This window comes from Danio rerio, chromosome 13, assembly GCF_052040795.2.
Source record: "Danio rerio strain M-AB ecotype USA chromosome 13, GRCz13ab, whole genome shotgun sequence".
In the NCBI taxonomy this organism is placed as follows: Eukaryota; Metazoa; Chordata; class Actinopteri; order Cypriniformes; family Danionidae; genus Danio; species Danio rerio.
This window is the reverse complement of record NC_141033.1, coordinates 13,199,649-13,226,971: the sequence shown is the minus strand read 5'-3', so window position 1 is coordinate 13,226,971 and position 27,323 is coordinate 13,199,649. Positions and strand designations below refer to the sequence as shown.

The following is a 27,323-nucleotide window of genomic DNA, read 5'->3' as shown; positions in this document are numbered from 1 at the left end:
CAAAACTTTTTAATAACTCAATAGTCCTCTGCTTGGGAACAAATCGCTGAACAGGTTTCATAGGTTTTATTTGATCTCAGTTTAGTTTTGTACAAGTTTTAGTTAGACTTTAGTAAAACGAAAAGGAATAATATGTTAAAAGTCTCTTGGTGGCCTGTTTAGCGCAGCCCATCATGGAACAAACAAAATATAAAAGCCTGAAATATTTATTTAAAAACAGATATTATGCAGACATATATTATTTTTTGATATTAGATGCTGAGCAAAGTGCATTTATAGTTGTTGTTTTTTATGTAAAGTTTGCAATATGCTCAAAAAGGCTATTTTATTTCATGTTTTACCTTTGTTTTTCCAATCACTACTTTACAGTGGGTAATTTTGAGCCCTTTGATTTAAAATGATTCTTGAACATGGTGGCCAAATGCCCTTCTGAGTGTGACATATTTCATTTGGAAAGCACCATGGAAAACACTCTTGCTAGTCCTTATGTTCAGGTGTTTTAAAGCATCAGATGCAACATATGTGGTACAATTATCAATTTTCCCATCCTGAAGCATTCTGTTGTTTACAAATCGATACAACATCCTTGACTAGGCTAAAATCAGGCTGATATGTAATGTTCAATTTTAAAAAGAAATCCAAAATGTACAAAAATGTGCAAAAGAGTTCATACAGATGAATAGAAATTAGCCACTGAATCAAGAAAGTACCGAATTGCTGCGAGACTGTGTTGTTTTTGTCAGTCTTGTTTAATATTTACTGAATATTTTAATATTTTAGCCAAGATGACCCATATAGTTTTCTGAGTAAATCAGGGTAGCATATAATAATATGTGAAACGGTCCTTAAAACAGTGTTTACTTGCAAGTGACAAGCCTGTCAAAATAATTTCAAAGAAAGCATCAAAACAGGACAGATTAGCCAATTACTTAAAAAATATGATTTAAAAAAACCTAGTAAAAAATAAAACCTAAAATAAGTGGACCTAAGAGAATATTAATTTAAATAAAATGATAAAGAATTAGTCACAATATGAGATCACAATAGAATTAGTCACAATATGAGATCACAATTTCTGTTTATTTTTCATGCTGAGATGGAAACAGATGGAAGCACGTATTTGTGTATGCGCAATGACAGTTCATTATTTAGCATTTTTTTTGCTAAATGCTAGGCATCTGTACACCATCTCATAAAACTTGCCAGCAAAATTTCATTGCACGTAGTACATTCAACTGTCCTCACTCAGGAAACCATAGTGAAAGTGCTAGAGTGAATAATAACATTCAATACAGTGTAATATGAGTAAAACAGCTGCTACAGTGATATAGCATGATGAGTGAGCTGATCAATGTAAACACAGAGTACACTCGCAACATTCTGTGGCACAAACACATCAACAACAACAAAAAGCAACTAAGCACCTTTTTCTTTTCCCCCCAAAATAAATTTTCAGAATTAAAGAAAATTCCTGTTTCACTAATTGAAAAATAATTTGAAAAATAATGATTAATGGTAGACAAATTAGCCTAAATACTACACACCTTTTTCAGGGGTCCTCCAAAAAAAGCTGCTTACAATTTTGTGAATAACAAAAAAAAAAAAAAATCTGTATAATATTGCTGCATACCAGAGATTACTACATGGAATGAAAAAGACAATTACATAAAGCAATACTGTTGTAAATGAGCAGGGTCTCAAGGGTTTCAGCCTTTCTAGCAGAGTTTTTTTTTTTTTTAAATCACCCAACACTATGTGTGTGCATGTTTATGTGGTTTACGAAAACACGTAATTATATAATGACATGTGTGCATTGTTGGACTCTATTAAGGTGGTTTACAAGGACATAACTTGTGTCCTCATAAGTCAAAATTAAAAATCCTACTAAACAGGTTCTTTTGATGTTTAAAATTTACCACAGGTTTCCTGTGGGGGTTGAGTTTAGTGGTAGGGTATTATACAATATAAATGATTACACCTGTGTGTGTGTTGAGAACTATCCCTCTTGGTTCTCCATGCCTGTTTGAATATTTTTAAATGATTTCACTTCATTTTACAATCATGGACGTATATGACAACGCTATTTTAAGGTGTCCTTGTTATAAACAATGCATAAGGGCATGCAATTAACCCTAATCCTAACCTACTGTGTATCCCTAACCATAGTAAATACATGTAGGCCTAATTAATTTAATTAATTAACATTTGTCATAGTAAAAATGAATAGTTACACCATAACAAAGACACCTTAATAAACTGTAACCCACCTAGCAATCAGGACTAGCTTCCCAAGAAAGCAATAGGCTAAAACAATAAGGGTAAAGTTTTGGGCATGGTAACTATTTAAAGGTTATACATGGTTATTTTTCGGTTTATGTAACAGCTATGATTAAAAAAAAAAAAAAACAGAACTGTAAAATAAAGTGCTATCAAAAAACAAAGAAAAAAATACTTTTCCTACTAAATTTAAAATAAACAAAGCATGCATCATTTCATGGTTTAAGAGTGCTGTCAGCACTGTTATGTCTATAAAGTGACTCCAAACAATATACAGTAGGCTATATACAGTATGCAATCTTCCATCATGCAGCACACATAAACCCTCGTCACGGACAGAAGTTTAGCACAAACAAGAGCCTTCTTCCATCGAGCAGTGTCCTTTTACCAGCCCTCGCGGCTTTACTAACAGGACAACATGATTTACGGTCTCTCGCCCTCCAGTTATTCAGCACACTTCAAGTCCTTACAGGTTATTATTGTATACGGCATGATTTCAAGTCATTTTTCAGTCTGGGTGTCAGACTGTTTGAGTTTAAGACACTTATGATAAGCTGACTGTTTCAGTAGCTGTGTTTATATCAGCACTAGAATGTCGTGGCCGTCTGTTGTCAACTCTTTTTTTCTTCTGAATTGCACTTATTATTCTTCACTGGTTCACTGGTTCATCACTGCATAAAAGCAGCATTTATTCGTGGGGGTTACTTCATGAATTATACGGGATACCCTGTAGTATAATCAAAGATGAATATTCTGAAATGATTGTCTAAGGCTACAGTACCACCAAGTGGATTCGCAAGTAGTAGTACACTCTCCATAAAGTGGTTCTCAAGCAAAGAATCTCAGAGAAGTTGCAAGAGAACCCCCAAAATGGTTTAATTCCCTCTGGTACTTTTTTTTGATAACTTGCAACTTATTTAATTGGTAAAGGTTTTGGTACTTTTAACGCACAAAAACACAGAATAATTATAAATCATGTAGCTACTGTGATCAAAAGAAATCTTGCTGCAATCTTTTTTTCTTTATCTAACTTTATCTTTTTACATATATGGCTTTTACATTTTAAAAGTTTTAGTTCAGTTTTGATGTTTATTTATTTATTTATTTATTTTTGAGCAGTATATATATATATATATATATATATATATATATATATATATATATATATATATATATATATATATATATATATATAAGCCATACTTTGCCTTCCTGTGGAATTTTATTTCTTTTTCAAATATTTCCCAAATGCTGTATAAAAACTAGATTTTTTTTTCCGAACACATTTTTAGCATAACAGATTTAATATTTAATAACAGCTTTTATATTTATTTGTATTTTACTATCTTTTAAATGCTTAACTAGTCAAATGGGTTATCTAGGATAATTAGACCAGGGGTTCCCAATCTTTTCAGGCCGCGACCCCCAAAATGACAATGCCAGTGAGTCGCGACCACCAATATATTCTGAGGTGGTTATAAATACAGAAACCTTGCATGCAATGGAGCACACACACCAATGGACCCAAGTCTATTCTTCTTTAATTTTTTTTAATGTATGAGAGCTGTAAATGGGCAACAAAGTTTTACCAGGTGTTATGAAATCTGCTGCATCTGACACTATTGCTGTGTCTTTAATATAATGTAATTACCCCAGGGGTTGCAATCCAATAGAAGTAGTAACTGTAAGCTACTATAGTAACTATATGGTATACGACTATTTTTTCTCTTCAGCAGGTTATGGATAAAATATGTTTATTCTTATGGTTTAATAAAAATAAATAGATCACCAGGCGACCCCCCTTTATTGTCCCGCGACCCCTCGGGGGGTCCCGACCCCCACTTTGAGAACCATTGAATTAGACAAGCCATTGTCATAAAAAAGCAGTTTGTTTTGTGGAAAATTGAAAACAAATGATATTCTAGGAAGGCTAATAATATTGACATTAATAATTGTTTTTTAAAAATGTAAAAACTGCTTTTATTCCTGAAAAGCTTAAATAAATAAGACTTGTGAATAAAATAGGAATAAGATCTGTGAAACATTCATTCATTCATTTTTTTTTTCGGCTTAGTCCCTTTATTAATCTGGGGTCGCCACAGCGGAATGAACCGCCAACTTATCCAGCATGTTTTACACAGTGGATGCCCTTCCAGCCGCGACCAATCTCTGGGAAACATCCATACACACTAATTCACACTCATAGACTATGGACAATTTAGTCTACCCAATTCACCTGTACTGCATGTCTTTGGACTGTTGGGGAGGCCGGAGCACCCATAGGAAACTCACGCAAACGCAGGGAGAACATGCAAACTCCACATAGAAACGCCAACTGACCCAACCGCGGCTCGAACCACCGACCTTCTAGCTGTGAGGCAAAAGCACTACCTGCTGCGCCACTGAGTCGCCTTCTGTGAAACATAATTTGGGAAATGTTGGAAACTAATTAAAATTTCACAGAAGAGCTAATCATTATGCCTTCAACTGCGTATATATAGATCAAAGAGTATTTTTCTGCTTCTTAAAACGATACGAACAAACTTCAATTACATTTTTAATTGTACTTTTTCACTTCAGCAATAGTCTACTAATGTCTTTTCTTTTATAAAGAGACCAAAACCACAGGGACAAATCTTTATGCTTTGAAGCACAAAATAATCTGAAAAAGAAAAAAAAATCCTTTACACCCTCAAAGACGACCAATGATTTACTTCTTTAAAAATGAGAATAGTTTATTATAAAGGCTTATTTTAAATTGTGATTTCTAAACCTGAAAAAGAATTCTCTATCAATTCTGAAACTGTTCATGTACACTCATCGGCCACTTATTTATATATAAGGTACACCTTACTAGTACTGGGTTGGACCCCCTTTTGCCTTCAGAACTGACATGATAGCATCATGCAGTTGCTGCAGATATGTCGGCTGCACATCCGTGATGTGAATCTCCTGTTCCACCACATCCCAAAGGTGCTGTGATTTGGTGACTGTGGAGGCCATCTGAGTACAGTGAACTCATTATCACATTTAAGAAACTAGTCTGAGATGATTTGCGCTTTTTGACATGGCACGTTATCCTGCTAAAATAACCATCGGAAGATGGGTACACTGAGGTCATAAAGGGATGAACATGGTCAGCAACAATACTCAGGTAGGCTGTGGCATTGACATGATACTCAGTTGGTGCTAAAGAGACCAAAGTGGGCCAAGAAAAAATTCTGATCCCCCACACAATCTGGTGTGGTTTTTCACTGCTGTACCTTTTCTGTCTCAAGGTTGGACGTGTTGTACATTCAGAGATGATCTTCTGCATACCTAAATTCTAACAAGTGGTTATTTGAGTTACTGTTGCTCTTCTATCAGCTCCAACGAGTCTGGCCATTCTCCTCTGACCTCTGGCATCAACAAGGCATTTGCGCCCGCAGAACTGCTGCTCACTGCATATTTTCTATTTTTCTGGCCATTCTCTGTAAACCCTAGATATGGTTGTACGTGAAAATACCAGTTGGTCAGTAGTTTTTAAAATACTCAAGACTAGCCCGTCTGGCACCAACAAACATGCCACGTTCAAAGTCACTTAACTCACCTTTCTTCCCCATTCTGATGCTCAGTTTGAACTGCAGCAGATCGTCTTGACCATACCAGCCTAAATGCTTTGAGTTGCTGCCATGTGATTGGCTAATCAGACATTTGTGTTAACTAGCAGTTGGACATGGTGTACCTAATAAAGTGGCCAATGAGGGTAAATTGGTATTTCAGTAAAGTACTTTACCACTACAATAAAGTTATAGCTATTAGTTTGTGTTTTGACAATGATAAATGCATACAGTAGTATGGAAATGGACCTTAACTTTTGATATAGTTATAGGCAATGGAGGCCCTTGTCGTTGGGAAACACTGCTCTGAAAACTTGCTTTATCAAATGTATCTATAATTAAAGCATTAAAATCTCGGATTGGTTGCATCTCTCAATAATCCAAAAAAGTCTCATCATAGATCAACATGTCAAGTAAAAAATTTGAATGTCAAGAGAGTTTCAAAACTTAGAATTTTGGCACTCATAATAACTCTCAAATGCAAAAACCTCAAAGGCAAATTCAAATCCTCAATAAGGAAGTGAAAAGGGCATTCATTAGAATTCAATTCCAATTCAATATTATGTTCAAGCATATATATATTTCCCCCAATAAAAAATATACCCTGAAAAAAATTGTGTAAAGCACTGCACAATTGAAATTTCAGTGCAATTTAATTACATATATTAATCTAGTTAAGTTGAAGTGTGCTTTAATTCTTCAGAAGACTCTCCTACAAGGCTAAACCATCTCATACTGTCCTATTTTGACTTCAGCAGGAGCTCTGTTGAATTTAAAAGCTGTTCAAGATATTTTTGAATTACAATATTTCCATTATTTTGTAAAAGCTAAAACCATAGGCCAACTAGCTCTAAATTCACAATACCCTTTGATTTCATATCATAGAACTATACAAAATTCAAGTGAGGCTTGAATTTAAAAGTCCTACCATTTGTTGGATCTGATACCATGTGGCGAATAATGCAAAAGGGGAATGAAAAGGCATCAAAACAAAGATAAAAAGATATATACAAAATATGAAATGTACATGGATTTGAGAAGAAAGGAAAAAGAAAGGAAAAAGTACACAACTTCGAGACCAGTTTGATTTTATTAGACTTGAAACCAATCGTTTGTAAATAGTAGAATTACATAAGTTGTTGGAACAGCAGAATAAAAATTCTTTTCATAGTTCTTTTCAATAACATTTGTGCACATATCACTCTCATTTGAATTCTTCAGTTAACTAGTGTAACAGTATTTAGGTTCTGAACTTAAATACAGGACGGTCAAGTAAATACTATAAAAGACACAATGTGTATGCATTGAAGGGGAAAATAAATAATGTAATCCATTTAAATTAGCTTAAGCAAATTACATCATGTCTCACTCTTTTGAATCCCTTTCATTTGTTGTCACTTGTATGTGCACAAGCGCCGTCTTATATAAATTAATTAAAGAGCTCAATTTAAAATTGAAAAAACAAAACACTACCAAGGTATCTTAATACCTTTGTATAATATTCACACTTTGTCCCACCTGCCACTTTAAATATTCAAGTGTGCGTTTCCAAACAAATTTCTCTTGATGTGCAAAGACATTACATGCATCTTCCTGAGTCTACATCGACACGCCAAATGGGAAAATTAAAGCTCTGAAAAATTAGTGCAATTTCTCATCAGCATAAAACACTTGCTCTATAAATACACAAACATGGACTTTTTTATGATATGATGTGCTAATACACATTCTTGAATATAGCTTACAGCCTAACCACTGTTATTTTAGTTAAGGGTCCCTATAAGTTTGAGGATAGCTCATTCAAAAATATAAAAAATAAATAAATTGGGCTCCCTCATTTTGATACTAACATTCTCTTTTATGGAAAACGGAGCATGAACATTCCGCTAAACATCTAATTTTGCTTTTAACAAATTTAAGTATGTAGTTAACTAAGAGATACAAATAACACCCTAAAGTCTTCCTAAGTGTATACACTTTCCTTCATTCTGACAGATTAAAAAAATTAATCTGTCAAAGTTTTACCCAGCTTTGTATTAGCAGTGAATGGTGCCCGAGTTTTAAAGGTCCAAAAAGCCAATCTATCCATCATTAAAGTAATCCATATGACTCCGGTGGGAATAATGAATGTTAATAAAATGCCTTCGGAAACAAAGCAATGGACTTTTCTAAGAAAACATCCATATTTATGATAGATCTGTGCACTTTTTTGGTGTTTAAAAAACTTGGGCACCATTCACTTCATTGTTAAGCCTGATGAACCCAGGATGTTATTTAAAGGGATTGTTCACCCAAAAATGAAAACTCACAGATAATTTACTCACCCTGCACTTGTTCCAAATCTGAATAAATTTCTTCTGTCAAAAACAAAAGAAGATAATTTAAAGAATGTTCAGACTGTTTTTTTAACAATGGAAGCCACTGGCAACTAGTTTACAATATTCTTCAAAATATCTTCATGTTCAACAAAAAACTAATAAATATTTGGAACAACTTGACTGTGTGAAAATGCTTTTATTGATTCATTTGTTTTTTTGTTTTCGTGTTTATGTATTGTATATATGCAGGGGGGAGGGTGAAGGGTTAACTATTCCCTTAATATAATTCAGACTATGTTAATCTCAAAGATGTATGCACCTAGAATGGCTTTCAGTTGAGTAAATTCTGGGATATTTTGTATTATTCTTCGTTTGAACTATTTTTTTCAAATGTCAAAGATGTTCGGAACAATATGAGGGGTGCTGAATTGTCATTTTTGGTTGAGTTGTCTCTTTAAGGGACACGATGTGAAATAGGCACCTACTGTACTCCCTGTCAGAGACACAGCACTGTATTTTGAGTTTATACATGCTGCTCCTTCACCATGACATGTTTAGGGTTAAGATGATGCATTCCCTGCCATACGTGCCCTGTGAAACTATGCTACCAGTGAGTGTGCGTTTGCGTCTCATGCAGATGCACACATTCCAGTTAGTGAAGGTGCTCTGCTGTCGCTCTCTCCATGTAAGGAGTGAGTGATCCTTCAGGTCACATACTGACTATATAGCAAAGCCGTACCCTGATTCTGTCTGCGCTGGCCTCCATTTTTACCCCTTTCAGGTAGCCAGCAGCTCTTCCACACGTATAAACATCGACAAACACACTTTATCTAGCTAACAGAGATGGCCACTCTAAAGATATTTACTGCTAGTGTACGACAACTATTCAACATTCCCATGAGCTTATTTCTGGACAAGGGATTTTTGATTGCTAAGGCCACAATGTAAATGTGATGCACAAATCATTCCAAAATAAATGCGAATTAAAAAAATAATAATAATAAAATACTCAGCTACCGTTGTGAAGTGAGTACAAAAACAACTGCCCTGAATAAAGCTCAAGTGTTGAAGGGATAAGTCCCTTGCTGTGTGACATAAAGCTGCAGTTCTTGGAGGCCTGAATGTGTATGTACAAGTATAAATGAGGCGTTACAAACCTTCTTTGGTTACTGAATAAACATGAGGGTGATATCAGAGTCATCTGAGCAACATTCAAGAATCTCGTGAAAGTTGTGAACTGGAAATAAAATACGAGTAAATAAAACTGTATGAGTAGTGGAATGATAATGACAGGATGTGATGTGCAAACAGAGGAAATGACCTCAGACCACAGGAAATGACATCACTGTCAGGGTATATTTTTATGGGAATAATATTTTCTTGTTTTGTATATTTTTGCATCTTACAGCTAAAGTGTATCATTTCTGTGCCACAAAAATATTTAAGCCCTAAACTCAGGCTATTGCTAGAAAGTTTGCAGTAAGTTTTGTACAAGTAGTGGCGCGCAACAATGACACACTTCAGTTTCAAGAGGTTTTGAACACATTTTCTTTCAAAATTGCTCTCTGATTTTATAAAACTCTGCAAAATTTAATGAGGGAACGCCATAAAAGAGGAATTTGTGCATATGACTTGATTTGTTCCCTCATTTTGGTTAAATCATGGCTTCGTTGTACTAGTTAGTTTTAATTTAGCCATATAATGACCTCAATTAAATTAAAACAAGCAATTAATTCATTGGTTTTGGTTATGAATTAGTACAAAGTGTCCACAATTTACCTAAAATGAAAGAACAAGTGGAACTCATAGAAACAAAAACCAGTCTTCATTTCTTTTTTTTTTTTTTTTACATCATGTGCAAGGCTCCATCCTAATTTACTTTTTTGTTTCTTCTAATAAATAAACTTCTCAATTCATTCTTTACACTTTCAGTCTTATTTGAAGAAAGCAAAGCAAATTTTTATATGAGTTAATATGGATGAGAGCTCAGCACTTGTTTCAGTCTAACTGAACATATTAATGGACCAAAAAAGCTTCATTGGCTTTAGAATCCTTTCAATTTCCTACATTGTAAGTCTAGTTTTGGATTTTAGCTGCCTGTTCCTTCTCGACCTTCTCCTTGGCTTTCTCTTTCTCCATCAGCTTTTCCTCCTTTTGTAGCATCACCATGATCTCTGCAACTTGGTTGGTGGAGATATCAATGTCCTCCTTATCAATCAGCTCTACCACCTAAGCGACACACCAGACAAATGTCAACATAAAATTTACATACAAGTCAAACAGAAAAAAAAAGGGTCACACTTTATTTAGATAGTCCGTTTGTTGAATTTAAGTTACATTGCATCTACCTGCCAACTAATTCTCAATAGATTAAAAGTAGACTGCTAGGTTGGGGTTAGGGTTAGTGTAAGTTGACATGTACTTGCAGAGTTTCTTATAGTTGGTCAAATGTCTGTTTAAGGTGCAGTATCAACAGATATTAGGCAGACAGTCTACTAATACTCAAATGGACCATCAAAATAAAGTGTTACCAAAAAAAAGAATATCAAAAGACACTACAGTGGAGATCAACTTTATAAAACCTATAAAAACTGCTTAGTGCTATACTAAAAAAATGCTGGTTTCCACACAATTCCTTCATGTTGTCCCAACACAAATTGAAAAGTTAAGTAGTTTTTTCAAGTTTAAGTCGTTCACAAGTTTACAATTAAATTATCCAAAAAAAACAAGAATTGTGTTGATTCATCTCATTTTAAATAAACAACTCATTTTAAAATAGTTTGGACGTGCAGCATCTTTTTTTTTTTTTGAGTGATTTAAATTTTTCCTATAATGAGTAAAACAACAGTTTTAAGGGAATATTTTATGAGTTTTCTGAAACACAAATTATTAACAAATGAAACTTAAAAATAGCAATGATCAAATTTAGAGAGCACTTTCAGATTCAGCGATTGAGTCAAGCAGTTCTATAATGCTGCAAGCACTGACATTATGAAATGGACTGATAACAGCCAAGATCTAAACCTGATTGAAAAACTCTAGAAGATTCTTGGCAAAAATGTTATGTTCAATAAACCCAACTACAGTCAACAACCAGTGGAAGAGACTGAAAAAGATTGTTAGCTGTTTCCATTTACCTATTTTGTGCACATTTTGGAATATTAAGCATAAAAATGCTTGAATGCAAATGTCAAGGTGAACATACATTTTGTAAATCCACACAAAACTACTATGAATCATAAGAAATTTATTATATAAGAAAAAAGCCCACAGTGGCTTCTCTTACCGCAGCAAACTACATTTTTCTTTTTGATATTTGACATCAGTTATAAGGAATTTTCTCGTTAGCTTTCACACAAGTCTAATTCCTGCTCTAAAGGCATGGTGTAGACCAGTGGTTCTCAAACTGTGGTACGTATGCGTCCTTCCAGTGGTACGTGGAGGAATCTCTAAATAATAAAATTAACACACTTTTAAACCTACCGCGTATGATAATGCAAATACTCATGTGATCAGACAGCATTGGCTGTTCCCTGAAGCTTACAATTATGCTAGTGTGCCTTGAATGTTTACTTCAGTGCATCGCGTCATCAGATGTTAAGAATAAGTCCGCTTGGCACAGAGCCAGAGTATAAGGCGCTAGAGAAGCCCTTTTGTAGACCAGTGCTGTTGTGTTGGCATTTCAATTACTGCAAACTCGGGAATCTCCCTATGCTGCATCATTGGTAAATTAACTTTTACAAATATGTTCAAATGTGTGCTCGTAGTTGTGTAAAATAATGCACGTTTTCTGTATATGAAGTTATTTGTTTTGTAAAGCAGCGTGCACGGCTTTCGGTTTAGTTTTGTTACCTCAGATTTAAGCTAATTAATTTGGATGTGATTCAAGTGGCGCGAGACACAGAATATAGACTCAAGCAACTTTGCCATCCTTGAAGCTAAGAGGTAGAATATAATCCAAGTCAGCCTCTGTGCGCAGACGGAGGAACCGTGAACTGTACCCAAGTCTGCTTAAAAATAGTGGTCAGTGCGCAGTTAACGCGAACTCCACGGTTCATAAGATGTGATCTCATTTGCACCAAACCACGGGAATACCACACATGAATTGGTCAAGCATTGTATTTAACACTGTATGTAACATTTCCAGGTTCTGCTGAAAAGGCTACTACACATCAATACTTTACAAGTACATCAGTTTTCTTTTTACTTTTTAACAACAGTACCATTTTTAAATTACTTTTAAAAGCACATTTTGTTTTTAAACTGTGACTTTTTTTTGCTGTTTTTGTCTGCAAGCACAGTTTAGTTTCAAGATATTGTTAATGTTTAAAGTGGATGACAAGAATACATATTCTTAATAATAGGAAATAATCTGCCTCATTTTTACCTGTGCAGTACTATAGCTGCTTTGTGCTTAATTAAGCCTACTACGCTACTGTATTTTAATACTTGTCATTATGGTGGTACTTGGAGAGACAATTTTTGTCTGAGATGTTACTTGGTGAAAAAAGTTTGAGCACCACTGACGTAGACAATGGAACCTTTTCACAAGACTGTTATGATGCATTTAACGGTAATAAGTATTATAATTCCTGAAAATGTTTAATATTTAGATAAAAAACATGTACATTTGTATCATATCATCCTTGCATCAAATTACAAACAACTAATTATCGTTTACGTGAGGTGTTTCTAACGCCATGTCTATGAATGGAAGGCAAATTTGACATTGTTCTATCTAATGGCTACAGTTATGAGTCTCACACTATTTTTTTCCCTTTTTTGAAAGTCTTTATAACACCATCATCGTGATTTTCTTTTATTATTTCAGCAAATGGGATTGTAAAAAAAAAAATTGTTGTACTCTCCCATTTCCTACGCTTGAAGTTTACCCAACTATGGCGACTTCTGCTACTGAGAAACCCAGAAATGTGAAAAGGCTCCATACTAAATTCCGTTCAAATTCCGAACAATGTAGAATCCATTATTCCTCTAAGACAATGTAGATTTATAAACTGCTCTCTAATTTTGTTCTCCACTGCACTTCTTGTTACCTTGATGACATCATCGATGTCTATCTTGCCATCTTTGTTTTCGTCGAGTGCATCTGCGATGCTGAGCAGCTTGTGTTCAGGAATGTTCTGGATCTGCTTCATGACTGTAATGAGCTCGTTGATGCTTATCAGATTCTCCCTGTAAGACAGAAAGACACTGCATACAGGGAACGGTTACTTGATAAGACAACAGGTAAGATGGTGGAGGACGAGTAAGTTCTCTGATCAAGTCGCATGCCAAGACAGCGTGCAGGGTTCCCAGAAGAGATGTTAGTGAGTGGAAGAGCTTTAGGAATCATTGCTAATTGTATTGAGACATTGATTTTTTCGATTTTTTTGACTAAATCATACAAGCTCGGAGTGTAATGGCACATGTCACAAACCAATAATGTTTTGGTATTGGTGTTTAGTTTTGGTATGTATATTAAAACTGAACAAATAAAGTGCTGTTTTAAAAGGGGCTATATGTATCAATTTTCAAATATGAATCTCCTTTTTATTGCAGACGTATAAACGGCCTGTAATGAAATTTAAATATCAGCTTTTATATATAACCTAGAACATTGACAATGATATCTGTTTTTTATAATATGTGAAGGATATTTTTCATGGCAAAATGCAAAGAATGTGATGTTTATAATGGTCCAGAAAAACTCTCATCTGTAAATAGAATGTCTTTTAATATTCCAAATCATGCCAAAACAGCCATTTTGTCCTGTAACACCAATGTGTCATGCAAAGAAATTAAACAGAATCCTTAATTCTAACAATAGTCTTGCTTAACCAGATCTACATAGTATACTATCTTAAATATACTTTGTAGCAAAATTATTGTAACAGTCCACCTTTAAAGGGGCGATTTACACTATTCTGATTGCTACTGTGGAGATCAGAATTTATCTGAAACAGAGGTTTTCAAAGTCAAAGGGCATGAGCCAATTAAAAAAGATGCATTTGATAGATGTTGTAGATGGTGTATGTGGCTGCTGTCACTTTAAGACCTTACACATGATAGGGCTGGGCGATATGGCATAAAAGCAATATCAATAATTATTTTCCATATTAAATGATAACACTATAAGTTGTTAATGCGTCCAGATTGAAAAGAGTACCCCAACAATGACTGAAGCCACAAAAATTAGAGGGTCCATTAAATGGCATAACATGTTTTTGGTCGATACATTTTCGTTGGCCGAAAATTTCATACCAAACGAATATATTGAATGCGATACATCTTGAAAATTAGATTCATCTCGAATCTCTATATCTCGGTGGCCAAAAATTCAATATCAACACATTTTTAGATTTCCATTGTTGCACATTTCTGCTGTGTAATTGACTCTTAGGTCAATACAGAGTAAAAAAAAAAGTCCAGAGCTTATCATTGTTCTTGACATAAATTTTGTTGTGATTCGTTGTAGTATCATCTATCGGCCCAGCCCTACTTACACATGGATAATGTCTCCAACAGTTTACTTTTACTTTAGACATAACTGACTGTGATGAGCATTTCAATTAAAGATATTAAGACAACACAAGTGAAATATTTGAAATACAGAAATGACAATAATATTTGGTTAAAAGAGTGGACCAGTTTCTTAAAATATCTCCCCAATGGAAAATAGTCATTTAAAAATAAGACTGTGTGGGTGTTTGTATCAAAATTGATGTTTTCATGATTACTCGCGCATTATTTTCTGCTCTCTTTACGGAAAACATACCAAAACATGACTTTCAAAACAAAGTATATACCAAAAATTATGTTTATGTACCATTACACCCCTAATACAAACCTCATTTGTGGTTTAAAACATAGGCCATAAACTGTCATCCATGTTTAACTTGCAGTACTGAGAACAATGAACGATTTCACAGCACAACCCTAATCACACAACTGATTCAATCCACAAAAACCAACACTAATTAAACAAACAGGACTAGTAAAAAAAAATAATTAAAAAAAGACAAGCACACCGCTGGTGAATTAAATTATTAAATCAAACTTAAATCACCCCGCCCTCAAATAATTATTATTTGGTTACAAACTTGTCAAAAAAATATGGTTTAGTCCATATTTTTAAGTTATTAATGCTTTTGATGAGCAAACAAAAAGAAAATCGAGAAGTCTCTCCTGTCCTTACCTTGGCAAGTCACTACGTTTCTCAAAGAACAATCTAAAAAACAACAAAAAATGTTTTAGTTGGACTGGGAACCCTTTTTTTTTTATTTTGCGTTCACATCCTGTACAGTTATTCTTCCACCACCATTTTACTGTCAGCTATAACTTCTCATTGTGGGGACACAAATGCACCATCAGAAAGAAACCATAACATTTAATTCCACACGAACTGCAAATCAAAGCGTCTTACCCAATTGGTGGTGTGGTTTCGCTGTCCATCTGTCCGTCTAGCACCATCTTGTCCTTCTCCAGCTCAGTGATGATCTTATCCATTCTGCCGATCATGCGGTTTACCCGCTTCGACAGTCGCTGACTTGCTTTAGACTCCTCCACGGCCTTCTCCTGTCCAGTCTTGGACAGCTCTCGCTTTATCTCCTCCAGGTCCTGTAGAGAGACACACACATACACATTCAAATGTTTATATCAGAAATGAAAATGAATGAATCCTACACTATAAAAAAATGTACAACAAATCAACAAATCATGAAGACGAGTCTTTAAAATCAATTAATTGGTTTTCAACTCAATCTGTTTAGTTATTCATTCATTCATTCATTCATTTATTTTTCGGCTTAGTCCCTTTATTAATCTGGGGTCGGCACAGCGTATGAACCACCAACTTATCCAGCATATGTTTTACGTAGCGCATGCCCTTCCAGCTGCAACCATCACTAGGAAGCATCCATACACACATTCACTACGGACAATTTAGCTTACCCAAATCACCTATACCACATGTCTTTTGGACTGAGGGGGAAACCAGAACACCCAGAGGAAACCCTAGCGACCCCACTGCGCCATCGTGCAGCCCCTAATTTAGTTATATAAAGTTTAACTTAATAGTTTTAGTCAGTTTGACTAACGTAAGTTGAGATGACTATAAAAGTTCCTTTGTCACAACAACAACAAAAAATAGGCAGCAACATTTTTTTTTACAGTGTAGTGCTAGACAATATGACCTAATATCAAAGCACATACCTCAATTTCTATTTTTGAACGATTGTTTAATTCATTTATTCATTCATTTTCCTTCAACTAAGTCTCTTTATTCATCAGGGTTCGCCATAGCAGAATGAACCGCCAACTTACCAAGCATATGTTTTGCACAGTGGATGCCCTTCCATACTACGGCCAATTTGGTTTGTTCAATTTACCTATAGCACATGTCTTTGGACTGTTGGGGGACACCGGAGCACCCGGAAGAAAACCCACATGAACTTGGATAGAACATGCAAAATCCACACAGAAATACAAACTGCTCAAGCCGGGACTTGAACCAGCAACCTTCTTGCTGTAAGACGATGGTGCTAACCACTGAGCCACCATGTCGCGATTTTTTTTTTTTTGTTTTAATTATATATTATCCACTTATTATAATAATATAATCCTCAAATATAGGGGAAGAAGCCGAAGCAAAGTGGGTGAGTGATACTTGACATTTTAAAGGTCATTTAAAAAAAATATAAAATATATGTCTGTCAGGATTCTGAATATTAATTACATTGTTCACTCAAACTGATTTTTCTGAAGTGAAAATGCAGATGGATGGATGGCCTTTAAACTGCTGCTGATTTACATGCAGCACATCAATTATCTTACGTGTGAGTGTCTCGCTTTCTCTTTTTTGCACGTTTGAGAGAAACGCACATGCTCAGTCTGTCTAAAAGTGGTAGTTTGTCTTAAAGGGAAAGTATTAACGGGATTTTTTTTTTTAAACCTGAAATCAAAGTTCATACACACACTCCTACTAAAATTGCGTGACTTTTCCAAGGCTTAAGTAAATTTTCATGATCTAATTTAGGGCTGGAAGATTAATCGAAAAGTAATCGAAATCAACATTAAGAACCTATAATAGATCAAAATTTTCCGGGTCAATTTTTTCGTTACTTTTCCTACCAAGTGTGAGTCATGTGACCCGACTCTGTTAAGAGTGGATTTAAACTTCTGCGTCGAAAACATGGGTGTGGTACAGCGCAACCTTTGTGCGGTCATATACCCACGCAGAGATGCCTTGAGATGGCATATTTTCCATTCCATTCATTCATTCACTTTCTTTTCGGCTAAGTCCCTTTATTAATTCGGGGTCACCACTGCGGAATGAACTGCCAACTTATCCAGCACAATTTTACGCAGCAGATGCCCTTCTAGCTGCAACCCATCTCTGGGAAACATATACACACACACACACACTCATTCATACTCATACACTACGAACAATTTAGCCAACCCAATTCACCTCTACCGCATGTCTTTGGACGCAAACGCAGGGAGAACATGCAAACTTCACACATAGATGCCAACTGACCCAGCCGAGGCTCAAACCAGTGACCATCTTGCTGTGAGGCAACAGCACTACCTACTGCGCCACTGCATCACCTTTTTCCATTACGATAAAATTAGTATTTACATTTAAGTATTTGTTTAAAGTAGATCCATGAAATACATTGTTGAAAATATTATTTACAGGAGTCGTTTCATTTAAAAGAGGGACCTTATAATAAATAATATACTGCTTATTTTCTACTTTTAATATGAAAAACTGTGCAAAAGTGCAAGTTAACTATTTTTTTGTTTTTTTAAGAAAAATGTGCCTGTTGGTTTTAGGCAATGTGTGTTTTAATTTCAGTAGTTCAATGTTGAAGTTCAATAAATAATCATAGATGACATAAAATAATCATTCGTTGATCGTATTTGAGTTAGAATGTTCATTTAATAAAGATTTTAAATTTGAGGCCAAATCGCTCATACATATATAAATGTATTAAATATTTTATTGTTCAAGTTTATTATTATATTTGTATTATAAAATATTATATTTTTAATTAATTTATTAAATATTAAATTTATTTATTTTATTTATTTTTTATATCCATGTAAAATATACTTAGATAATGCTTACATGGCACTAATAACGTGAGAGTATATGATTGGTCAAGGACAAAAAATAAGTAAAGGCAACTAATCTATATTCAACTATAGAGATATTTGTTAAACAAATATGACTTTTTAAAATTTCATGACTTTTTTTTTCAAAACTTTTCCAGGCCTGAAAAATGTCATGTCAAAATTCCATGACTTTTCAAGGTTTTCCATGAACGTACGAGCCCAGTGAAATCTTTATCACTGGGGAATTTACGTTCATTATCGTTTACGAATTTTGTTTTCTTTTCGATAAATCATCCAGCCCTAAAGAATGCATCTTTACACTTGAGCTTCTGGTCTCACACACCTCACTGTACTCCTGCACATCATCCTTCAGGTCCTCTAGCTCCTCTTTCTCTTTGGTGAGGAGATTCTTCTGCTCCTTCAGTTTGGTGCAAGCGTCGCTCAGCATGTCAATCTCCTCCTTAGTGATCTCCTCGCCCTGAAAAATGAAACGCAGCGTCTATCAACACTCGCCCCTGTGAACTCGCACAGACATTGACATGCATGAGACAAGCAGTGTCGGGGAACCTTTAAAGCAGTGGCGGACTTGACCATTTGGTGCAAATGGGGGTTCGGTGCTCGCTTCACAGTCTGTAACAGTTTTAATGAGGCAATATACCAAAAATGGAGGACATTCAGTGGAAAAACAGCTAATTAGAATATATATTCTACATAAAAAAAGAGAAGTACATATTAAATTTTCTGTGCATAGCTAACAGTTACTGTACAGTCAAGTTACCCTTTAAAATAAAAAAACAGGTAAGCCTAGTCATTAAGAGAAATTATCTTATTTTTAGCAAATATTTGATCAAATGATGACTTTGTTAAAAAAAATACACCTGAAAAGATGACAATAAAAACAAAAGGCTCTACTTTAACAATCTAGGCACAAAGTCTAAAGTGCAAAAGCATTAAGGGGGTGTCCAAATCCACTTTTGTAATTTTAAGGACTGAAAAACACATTCTGCTCCCCAGTGCATGGTCTAACAGGGTTGTGCTTATTCTCTTAATGAGTTATGAGTGTGTTTTGAGCATTTTGAGCATTTTGATCATACCATGGCGCATTTGCCATTTACGTGGCAGGCTTTGTCACTAGCAAAGTGACAAACTTTACTTCACTTCCTTCACTTTCGTGAAGTAAGGAAAGAGTGTTTTACACACTCCACTGAAGACATCCATTAACCTACATATTTAATTTTGTTTGTTAAGCGCAAAGATTTGTTTAAAAAGCATTTCTAAATTCAGTTTTAATTTTCAGAAAACGAACAAATGAACAGTAATAACGAAGTGTGGTCAAAAAATTTGTTATGTCCAAACACCCATCCTATTCTTTTGCCCCACATGGTGATGCATTTGTCTCTAAAACCCGGCAGGTGGAAAAATTTAAACTTGTTTTTATTAAAAACAAATATAAATGTGCATATAATAAATAATGCTGCTAATAATAATATTATACAAATGCAATTTTTTTAAAAAGTCCCCTGTGATGAGGCACGGAGGTAGAGGTTTCTAAATTTATGTAGAAAATTATAATTTTTGTAACATTTTAATCCTTCATATTTTTCATGTATAAATATATTTGTGTATTGCTGTACATCTTGTGTGTATTAAGCAATGTGTAAACATTTGTACCTGCACAGGGGCATAACTGACACACTATGTGCTGGATTTGACACCAGCTTTTAGTTGATCAATGGCACAGTCTTTTTTAGTTTCTCAAAATGGCAACGCACCAACAATGCACCTTACCACACTTTCTTTTTAGACCAGCACACCCATGAGGACACAAAGTGCAGAGGTGGGACCAAGTCATTGTTTGGCAAGTCACAAGTAAGTCTCAATTCATTGCCCTCAAGTCCCGAGTCAAGTCCCGAGTCAAGACAGGCAAGTCCCGAGTCAAGTCCCAAGTCAAAGGCAACAAGTCTCAAGTCAAGTCCAAAGTCCTATTGTTTGATTTTCGAGTCTTTTCGAGTCTTTTTAACAGAAAAATGAACTGTAAACAGATTATGTATGGTTGTAAGATCTGTATTTATTAAACAAACCTTTTTTTATGAAAGAACATTGCTCAGATATATAAAAACACAAATGTAATTTTCTGAAAAAGTGCTAAACAGTGCTGCATCTTGTCTACACAGCACATTGCACAAGAACGAGTTCCACTACAATAGAGTCCATTTTGCCTCACATCACACAGAAATTGCAGGTCTACTGCTGTCTAGTTCATTAAGTTTAGTTGTGCTATGTTATGTCTTCTGTGATCAACTTGTGATTAACTAAAACTACATAAAATGCAATGTAAAATTGTGGCACATATTCTAAATGAAGTTGGCTACTTTATACAAACATTAACGTTGTTTTTTTCACATAACAATGAAGAACTTTGATCTCTACCTTGTGTGACGCTCGTGCACCGATTTCCTCTGTGGACAAAACTGCTTGCGAGCTCTGAAATATACGCTGCTCACGCGCAAATTTTCTCGCTCTCAAATATGCACTGCTCACGCACACATTTTCCTGCGTGCTCTCAGAGATTATATACAGATTTTGAGTCTTGTGTTTCCTCTTCCTTTCGTGCTTTTTTATATGATTTATATTGAGGGACTATTTATTAACAAAAACCAAAATACTAAAATAGACTTACATATTAAATTTTTAATCTAATAAACCATAAAATTTTGGCTGTATGTTTTATGATGAGATATTTCCAGTTACAAACACTTAAAGACACAGAGAATAGATGTTGGATGTAAAGAATGTATTTTGTTTTACAAACATTTATTAATCATCCGAAAGGTGTACCATACTAATCAAATAAAAAAAAACATTTAAACAAAAATATAACTAATGCAAGCAGAAATGTAACTGTGATAAAAATAAGGAAAAACTTGATTAGGTATTATAGCCTACTGTACTATTCACTCTTTAAATAAATCTCACTATCAATCCCATTTTATCATGGCAACTAAAATAAAATGAACACGTCTCTGCTGTCTTCCACATTATTTATGAGATTGTGGAGGACATTTTCCATGTCATCCTCTTCATTTTGAGGAAAAGCTGTTCCACAGGGCCCCTGAACACATCTATTGGCATGGACAGTGTTTTGAACAGTACTATAGTAAAGTACTTTAATTAATTTGTTGGGGTCATATTATAGTTGCTTTGGTAACACAAGTGTAATATAAACAAATTACCCAGTGCTGTAGTTTTTTACAATATAGGGTATATTATACTACAATTCACCACACTTTACTGTAGAAAAACTACACTCTGTATTTTATCAGTTCACTATTCTTAATACTACAGTATGCTGAAGCATTCATTAACAACTTGTAAATAATACTAGGCTTAAACATAGGCAGTATACCTTATTCTCAAAAACACTAGCATTTATTATAGAATTTACCTTAACCTCATAGTTTTTAATGTATTGTTACTAAATAGTGTAGCAATATATAAACCATATTAACATTCTGGAATAATCAATTTACCAGGAGGATCTCTGGAGAGCAAAAGCAGGAAAGGTTTGAGGCGCCAGTGTGGACAAAAGTCAAGCAAACGCAGTGAGACTGAATACGTGCACGAGAGACCAGCCAATCAGATTGAAGTACCTGCCCACTGGTGAAAGTAATGTCAGAGCCAATCAGATTTTTCTTTCTTTTCATAAAGAACGGGGTTCAAATCCCACTTAGGCACTTGTAAACTATCATTTTAGACCATTTTGTCAAAAATCCCTACTGAAAAAAACAGCTTGAACCAGCCTAGGCTGGTTTTAGCTGGTCGACCAGGCTGGTTTTAGAGGGGTTTTGGTCATTTCCAGGCTGGTTTCCAGCCATTTTCAGCCTAGTCTTATCTGGGCAGGCTGGGAGATGACCAGCTAAAACCAGCTTGACCAGCCTAGCCAGGCTGGGAGCCCAGCCAAAACCAGCTATGTCCAGCTTAAACCAGGCTGGTCAAGCTGGTTTTAGCTGGATTTTGCTGGTCAATTCAATTCAATTCAGCTTTATTTGTATAGCGCTTTTACAATGTAGATTGTGTCAAAGCAGCTTCACATAAATGGTCATAGTAACTGGAACAGTGTGGTTCAGTAACTGGAACAGTGTGGTTCAGGTTTTAGTGTTTAAGTTCAGTTCAGTTCAGTTTAGCTCAGTTCAGTTTCCAGCCTGACCAGCTAAGACCAGGCTGGAAATGGCTGGAAACCAGCCTAGAAATTACCAAAACCCCTCTAAAACCAGCCTGGTCGACCAGCTAAAGCCAGCTTACCAGCCTAGGCTGGTTTAAGCTGGATTTTTCTGCAGGGATATTGTAATGTTTAACAATTTATTAGAGCCACAAATTATCTAAAACTTGTTTTCATGTTTGAATAGGCAATAAATGTGCTAAATAAATTAAAATAGAAATACCCACAGTGAAACAGTTATATAAATTTAAATATTAGTTTAAATACATTCATAGTGGTTTTAAATATATTTTAATATGTAAAGTAGAGTTCAAATTCAACAAACTGAATAAAACAAGTCTTCGTTTTTAGTTTATTTAAAAACAATTACAAATGGAGTAATTCAACTCACAATTAAATGATCTCATTGAGTGATGGAATAATAAAGGTAAAACTTTAATTGAATGATCAGTCAAGTGTTTTCCAATGAAATCTGTTAAAATAAGAGTCCTACAAAACAGGAACATAGACACTCATGAAACGAAATGTGATTATCAATTGTATTTTTTATTAGATGGTTGGTTTTAAGTACCTTAAAAATAGTAGATAAGCCTTAAATATAGAGGGGGAAATACAGAAAAACAAACAAACAGAAATTCAACAATATAGATGCATTACATTACAATCTCGCAATAAAAAATTAATTAAAAACCATATAGAGGAATAAAATATTGCTAAGAGGCATAACATCAACAATAATACAAATACTTTTAAGGTTTTAAATACTAAATAAAATTAATAGTATCAATCCAAAATATGAAAAAGGTAACACTTTACAATAAGGTTGTATTAATTAATTAAGTTTATCTATGTACTAATGTGAACAAACAATGCAGTGAAGTACAGTTACAAATCATTACAGTATTCATTAATTAATGGAAATAAAATTATTGGTTAACCTTTGTTAAATCACAGTGCATTAACATTAATGTTAACAAGCATACCTTTAAATTGTAATTATGCAATAGTAAATGTTAAACTATAATTAATAAAGGTTTAAAAGTATAGTTCATTATTAGTTTATGTTAGTACATAGATTAACTAAAAAAAACCTTATTGCAAAATGTTACCAAAAAATAACAAAACACTTTTTTCACAGTTTTAAGAGCTTTAAAAATAAATTATATATATCTAGTTATTATGGCATGTAATTATTATTACTACTAATTAAATAGTTAGAAAATACTGTCAGAGGATGGGCAATACACAAAAATAAAACATAATATGCGCATTGACACAAACGACCAAGTGCAAAAACATAAATTACAGCCATGTTCATTCATAATTATGTGAAATAAATGACGAGAGGGTAAGTTTGGTTAAAAAAACTGAAGTTCATTGACTTATGCACAACAGTAAAATAATGCTTTTGCACAACAGTAACACATTGCGAGTAGTTAAGTATCTTACCTTTGACAGATGTTGTAAATCCGCTGAATAAAACAAAAGGAGTAGATCGCGGATGTGTTTATTTCACTCTCTGAGTCAGAATGAAAATGGCATCTTCAAATTTCCCGCTGGGGCAAAAACACGGAAGTGCGCCACAAAGCGCTAGTGGTCGAAAGTATGCGCGCATGCTTTCTGTCTCACACACACACACACAGAGAGATAGAGCGCTCCGTGTCAACATACTTTTTATCTTTGGGCTTTTTATAGAAAGTAGCAAGTCTTTACAAGTCAATAGGCGCAAGTCCAAGTGAAAGTCCGAGTCATTTATGTTCAAGTCCAAGTCGAGTTGCAAGTCTTTTCATATTTTGTCAAGTCGAGTCTGAAGTCATCAAATTCATGACTCGAGTCTGACTCGAGTCCAAGTCACATGACTCGAGTCCACACCTCTGACAAAGTGGCACAAATATATTTGTTATTTAAACAACGTAACGCAAAACATGAAAATTACTGTTACAGTGGATCGGAAAATAGCAACAACACGTGCAATACATGTCTTGCAGTTGTATAATAGGGCCCAAAGTGTTGTTCTAAAGTTTTAAAATACTTTTTCAAAATTCTTTGAATATTAATATAAAATTCAAAACACAGCCTTTATTTTAAACTTATTTCAATTATTTTATTAGATATTTTGCTTTATTTGAACTGATTTGAATGTTTTATAATATTCATTATAAACATCTTTACTAAATTTAATTACCATTTCTTTTTTTAGCATATTAATGCACCTTTGATTAAAGAAAGTAAAAACAAATCTTACTGCCCACAACTTCTAAACAATAATGTAAATAATGTTATTACAGAAAATCAATACTGATTTGAAAATTTGAATTACTGTCTCACTTCTGTTACTCCCCAACACTGACACATATACACTGGTTGCTCTTTTATTAAAGGATCAGTCAGAGGAAGGAAAGGTTTCCAACAAAAGTCAAAAAGGTTACTATAACCAACAGAAACACATTATAGGGCTGATTGAGAAAGCCTCTGGTGGGCTTCTGCATTTTACACTGTCCTACAGACTCACACAAACTCATACAGGGGTAGAGAGTTGAGGATTGAAGTTGGAAGGAGGATGCAGGCACCAAACCACACCAAAATCTGCTCTTCAAATCAAAATATTCACATTATAATTTGTTTATTATAATAACATTAATATATAATAATGTTTGTGAGGTCCAAGCTCATTGGAAATACATGCCTCAGCATACATTTTTGTGAAGCATAAAAAGAGTTGCTCCAGTTATGTTTTTTTGCACGTTTCAGAAGACAAGTCCATTCAAGGGCGCTGTTTTGGGGTTTTTTGGTGAATTTTTTTTTTTTTTTACATTTTTGTTAATGTGAAAAACATAACTTAAGGTATGTTTTGATGTATGTTGTTTCAAATGAAAGTCTTTCTTGTACACATTCAAGAGAAAGCAGAGCTTTTAGATCACAAGTGAACCCCAGACCTAAACCCTTCTCTAAAATCAACAAATAATGTTTTCAAAAGCAAACATAAAAGAAAACTGCACTACAACCACATAGTTTAACATTAATTTTACACTGCTTGTTTCTCGTTTGTGGAGCTGAAATTCACTGGATCTTCATCACAAGTAGAACACTCTACAAAGTGACAGTTTCCTGCCGCAAACGTTGTCCGAAGTATAAAATTCCAAACTTATTCAATTTAAAATTATAAACGAAGTTCTTTTGAGGTATTTTTAGATGCAGTACAAAGAGCTGCACAAAAATAATGTTTTTTGTCAATAATATGTCCCTGTTAATATCATCACTGTGACAATAAGCATGTTTAAGTACAGCCAAAACATTGTTGCTGCTTGTTCAAACTACTTATTTAAAATGAGCTGTATTAACACAACTCTTGAGTTATTTCAGGACAACTCAATTGTTTTGGGCTCCATGCCCATGTTTTGACGGTCCATGCGCAGAGCGCAAAACGCAGGGCGCAAACATTTTCAGGGCGTGTCAGGACGCGTTTTTGCTAATTTAAGGACGGGAAATCTGCCTTGCGCCGCGGCGCATGGTCTAAAAGGGTTGAGTTTATTTTCTTAATGAGTTATAGGTGTGTTTTGAGAATAAACCAATTAGAGTCTCATCTCCCATTCCCTTTAAGAGTCAGCTGCGTTGTGCCAAGAGCGCATTCGCTATTTACAGGACGCAAAGTAAGTCTAAGTGGAAAAAATGAGCATTTCACAAGCAAACAGTTAACAGTTTTTAACAGAAAACTGTTAAACAGAGCATCTACTGCATGAGAATGAGAGATAATGGATCCCTTTCACTTTCGCTCTTGGATAGAGAAACCTTTACGCACAGACATCAATTAGTCTATAAATAAATACTTTTGTTTGTTAAGCGCAAATATTCGTTTCAAAACTATTTCTAAATTCAGTTCTAATTTCCAGCAAACGAATAAATGAATAATGATAGCAAAATGTGCTCAAAAACCTGAGTTATATCCTAAAACACATGCTGTGCCCCATATGGTCTAAAACCTGACAGGTGGGCAAATCTAAGCTTGTTTTTAATAAAACAAATATAAATATGGATATAATAAATAATACGGCTAATAATAATAACATTATACAAAAGCAAATTGTTATGAATGAACTGAAAAAGCCTCCCGAGATGAAGACATAAAAGCAGTGATTTTTCATATTTATGTAGGCTAGAAAATAATGTTTTGTTATATTTTAATCCTTTATGTTTATATTCTATATCTATTCTTATTATATCCTATATATATATATATCCTTAATATTTACATTTTTTCATATGTAAAGATGTTTGCCTATTGCTCTCTTGTGCGTATTAAGCAGTGCGTAAGAGTTTAGACTGGGTTAGTTTTGGTCTAATGAAAAATCTATTAGAGATTCTCAAAATAGCAACGCACCAGTGGTCCGCCTCAGAACGCCTCCCTTTTTAGACCAGAACGCCTATGGGCGCACAAATGAGCACTAATGCATTTGCTATTTAAACAGCGTAGCGCAACGCCTCAAAACGACTCTTGCGCCAAGCTGAAACTACCAAAAGACTACTGCGCCACGCCTTGCGCCACACTACACCGGTTGTATGATAGGGCCCCTTATGTTCAATCCACTTAACTTGTGTTTGGACAACATGAAGGAATTGCATGGGACCCAGCATTTTTTACAGTGTACGTTTTTGCAGTTTCACAAAAATGTAGAGCGAAGCACGTACTTTCCATGAGCCCATGTTGTGTTTGTGTCTGTTGTGCTAAATATAACCTAATCATATGCCAACAGAACCTTTTCTGAAAATGTAAATGAGAGAAAAGCACAAATA

At 34.6% G+C, this 27,323-nt stretch overlaps 1 protein-coding gene and 1 long non-coding RNA gene across 12 annotated transcripts in view; one reads left to right on the top strand and one right to left on the bottom strand.

The window, feature by feature from the left end:
* Nucleotides 1-7,990, top strand: part of LOC147834145 (uncharacterized) — a 762,525-nt gene extending 754,535 nt beyond the window's left edge. The window contains exon 2 of the long non-coding RNA XR_015505825.1: nt 4,380-7,990. This is a non-coding gene — a long non-coding RNA (uncharacterized LOC147834145). The remainder of the gene's footprint in view (nt 1-4,379) is intronic.
* The window catches only part of letm1 (leucine zipper-EF-hand containing transmembrane protein 1), a 68,923-nt gene continuing 48,547 nt past the window's right edge, over nt 6,948-27,323 (bottom strand). For 4 of the 11 annotated variants that reach the window (XM_087278407.1, XM_087278409.1, XM_087278413.1 and 1 more), the window contains 5 exons: nt 18,657-18,791; nt 15,618-15,811; nt 15,390-15,422; nt 13,249-13,405; nt 6,948-10,423 (listed from right to left, as the gene is read on the bottom strand). In XM_087278407.1, coding sequence (XP_087134533.1) covers nt 10,271-10,423; nt 13,249-13,405; nt 15,390-15,422; nt 15,618-15,811; nt 18,657-18,791 — 672 coding nt within the window. In that variant the 3' untranslated portion in view covers nt 6,948-10,270. 11 annotated transcript variants of the gene reach the window in all.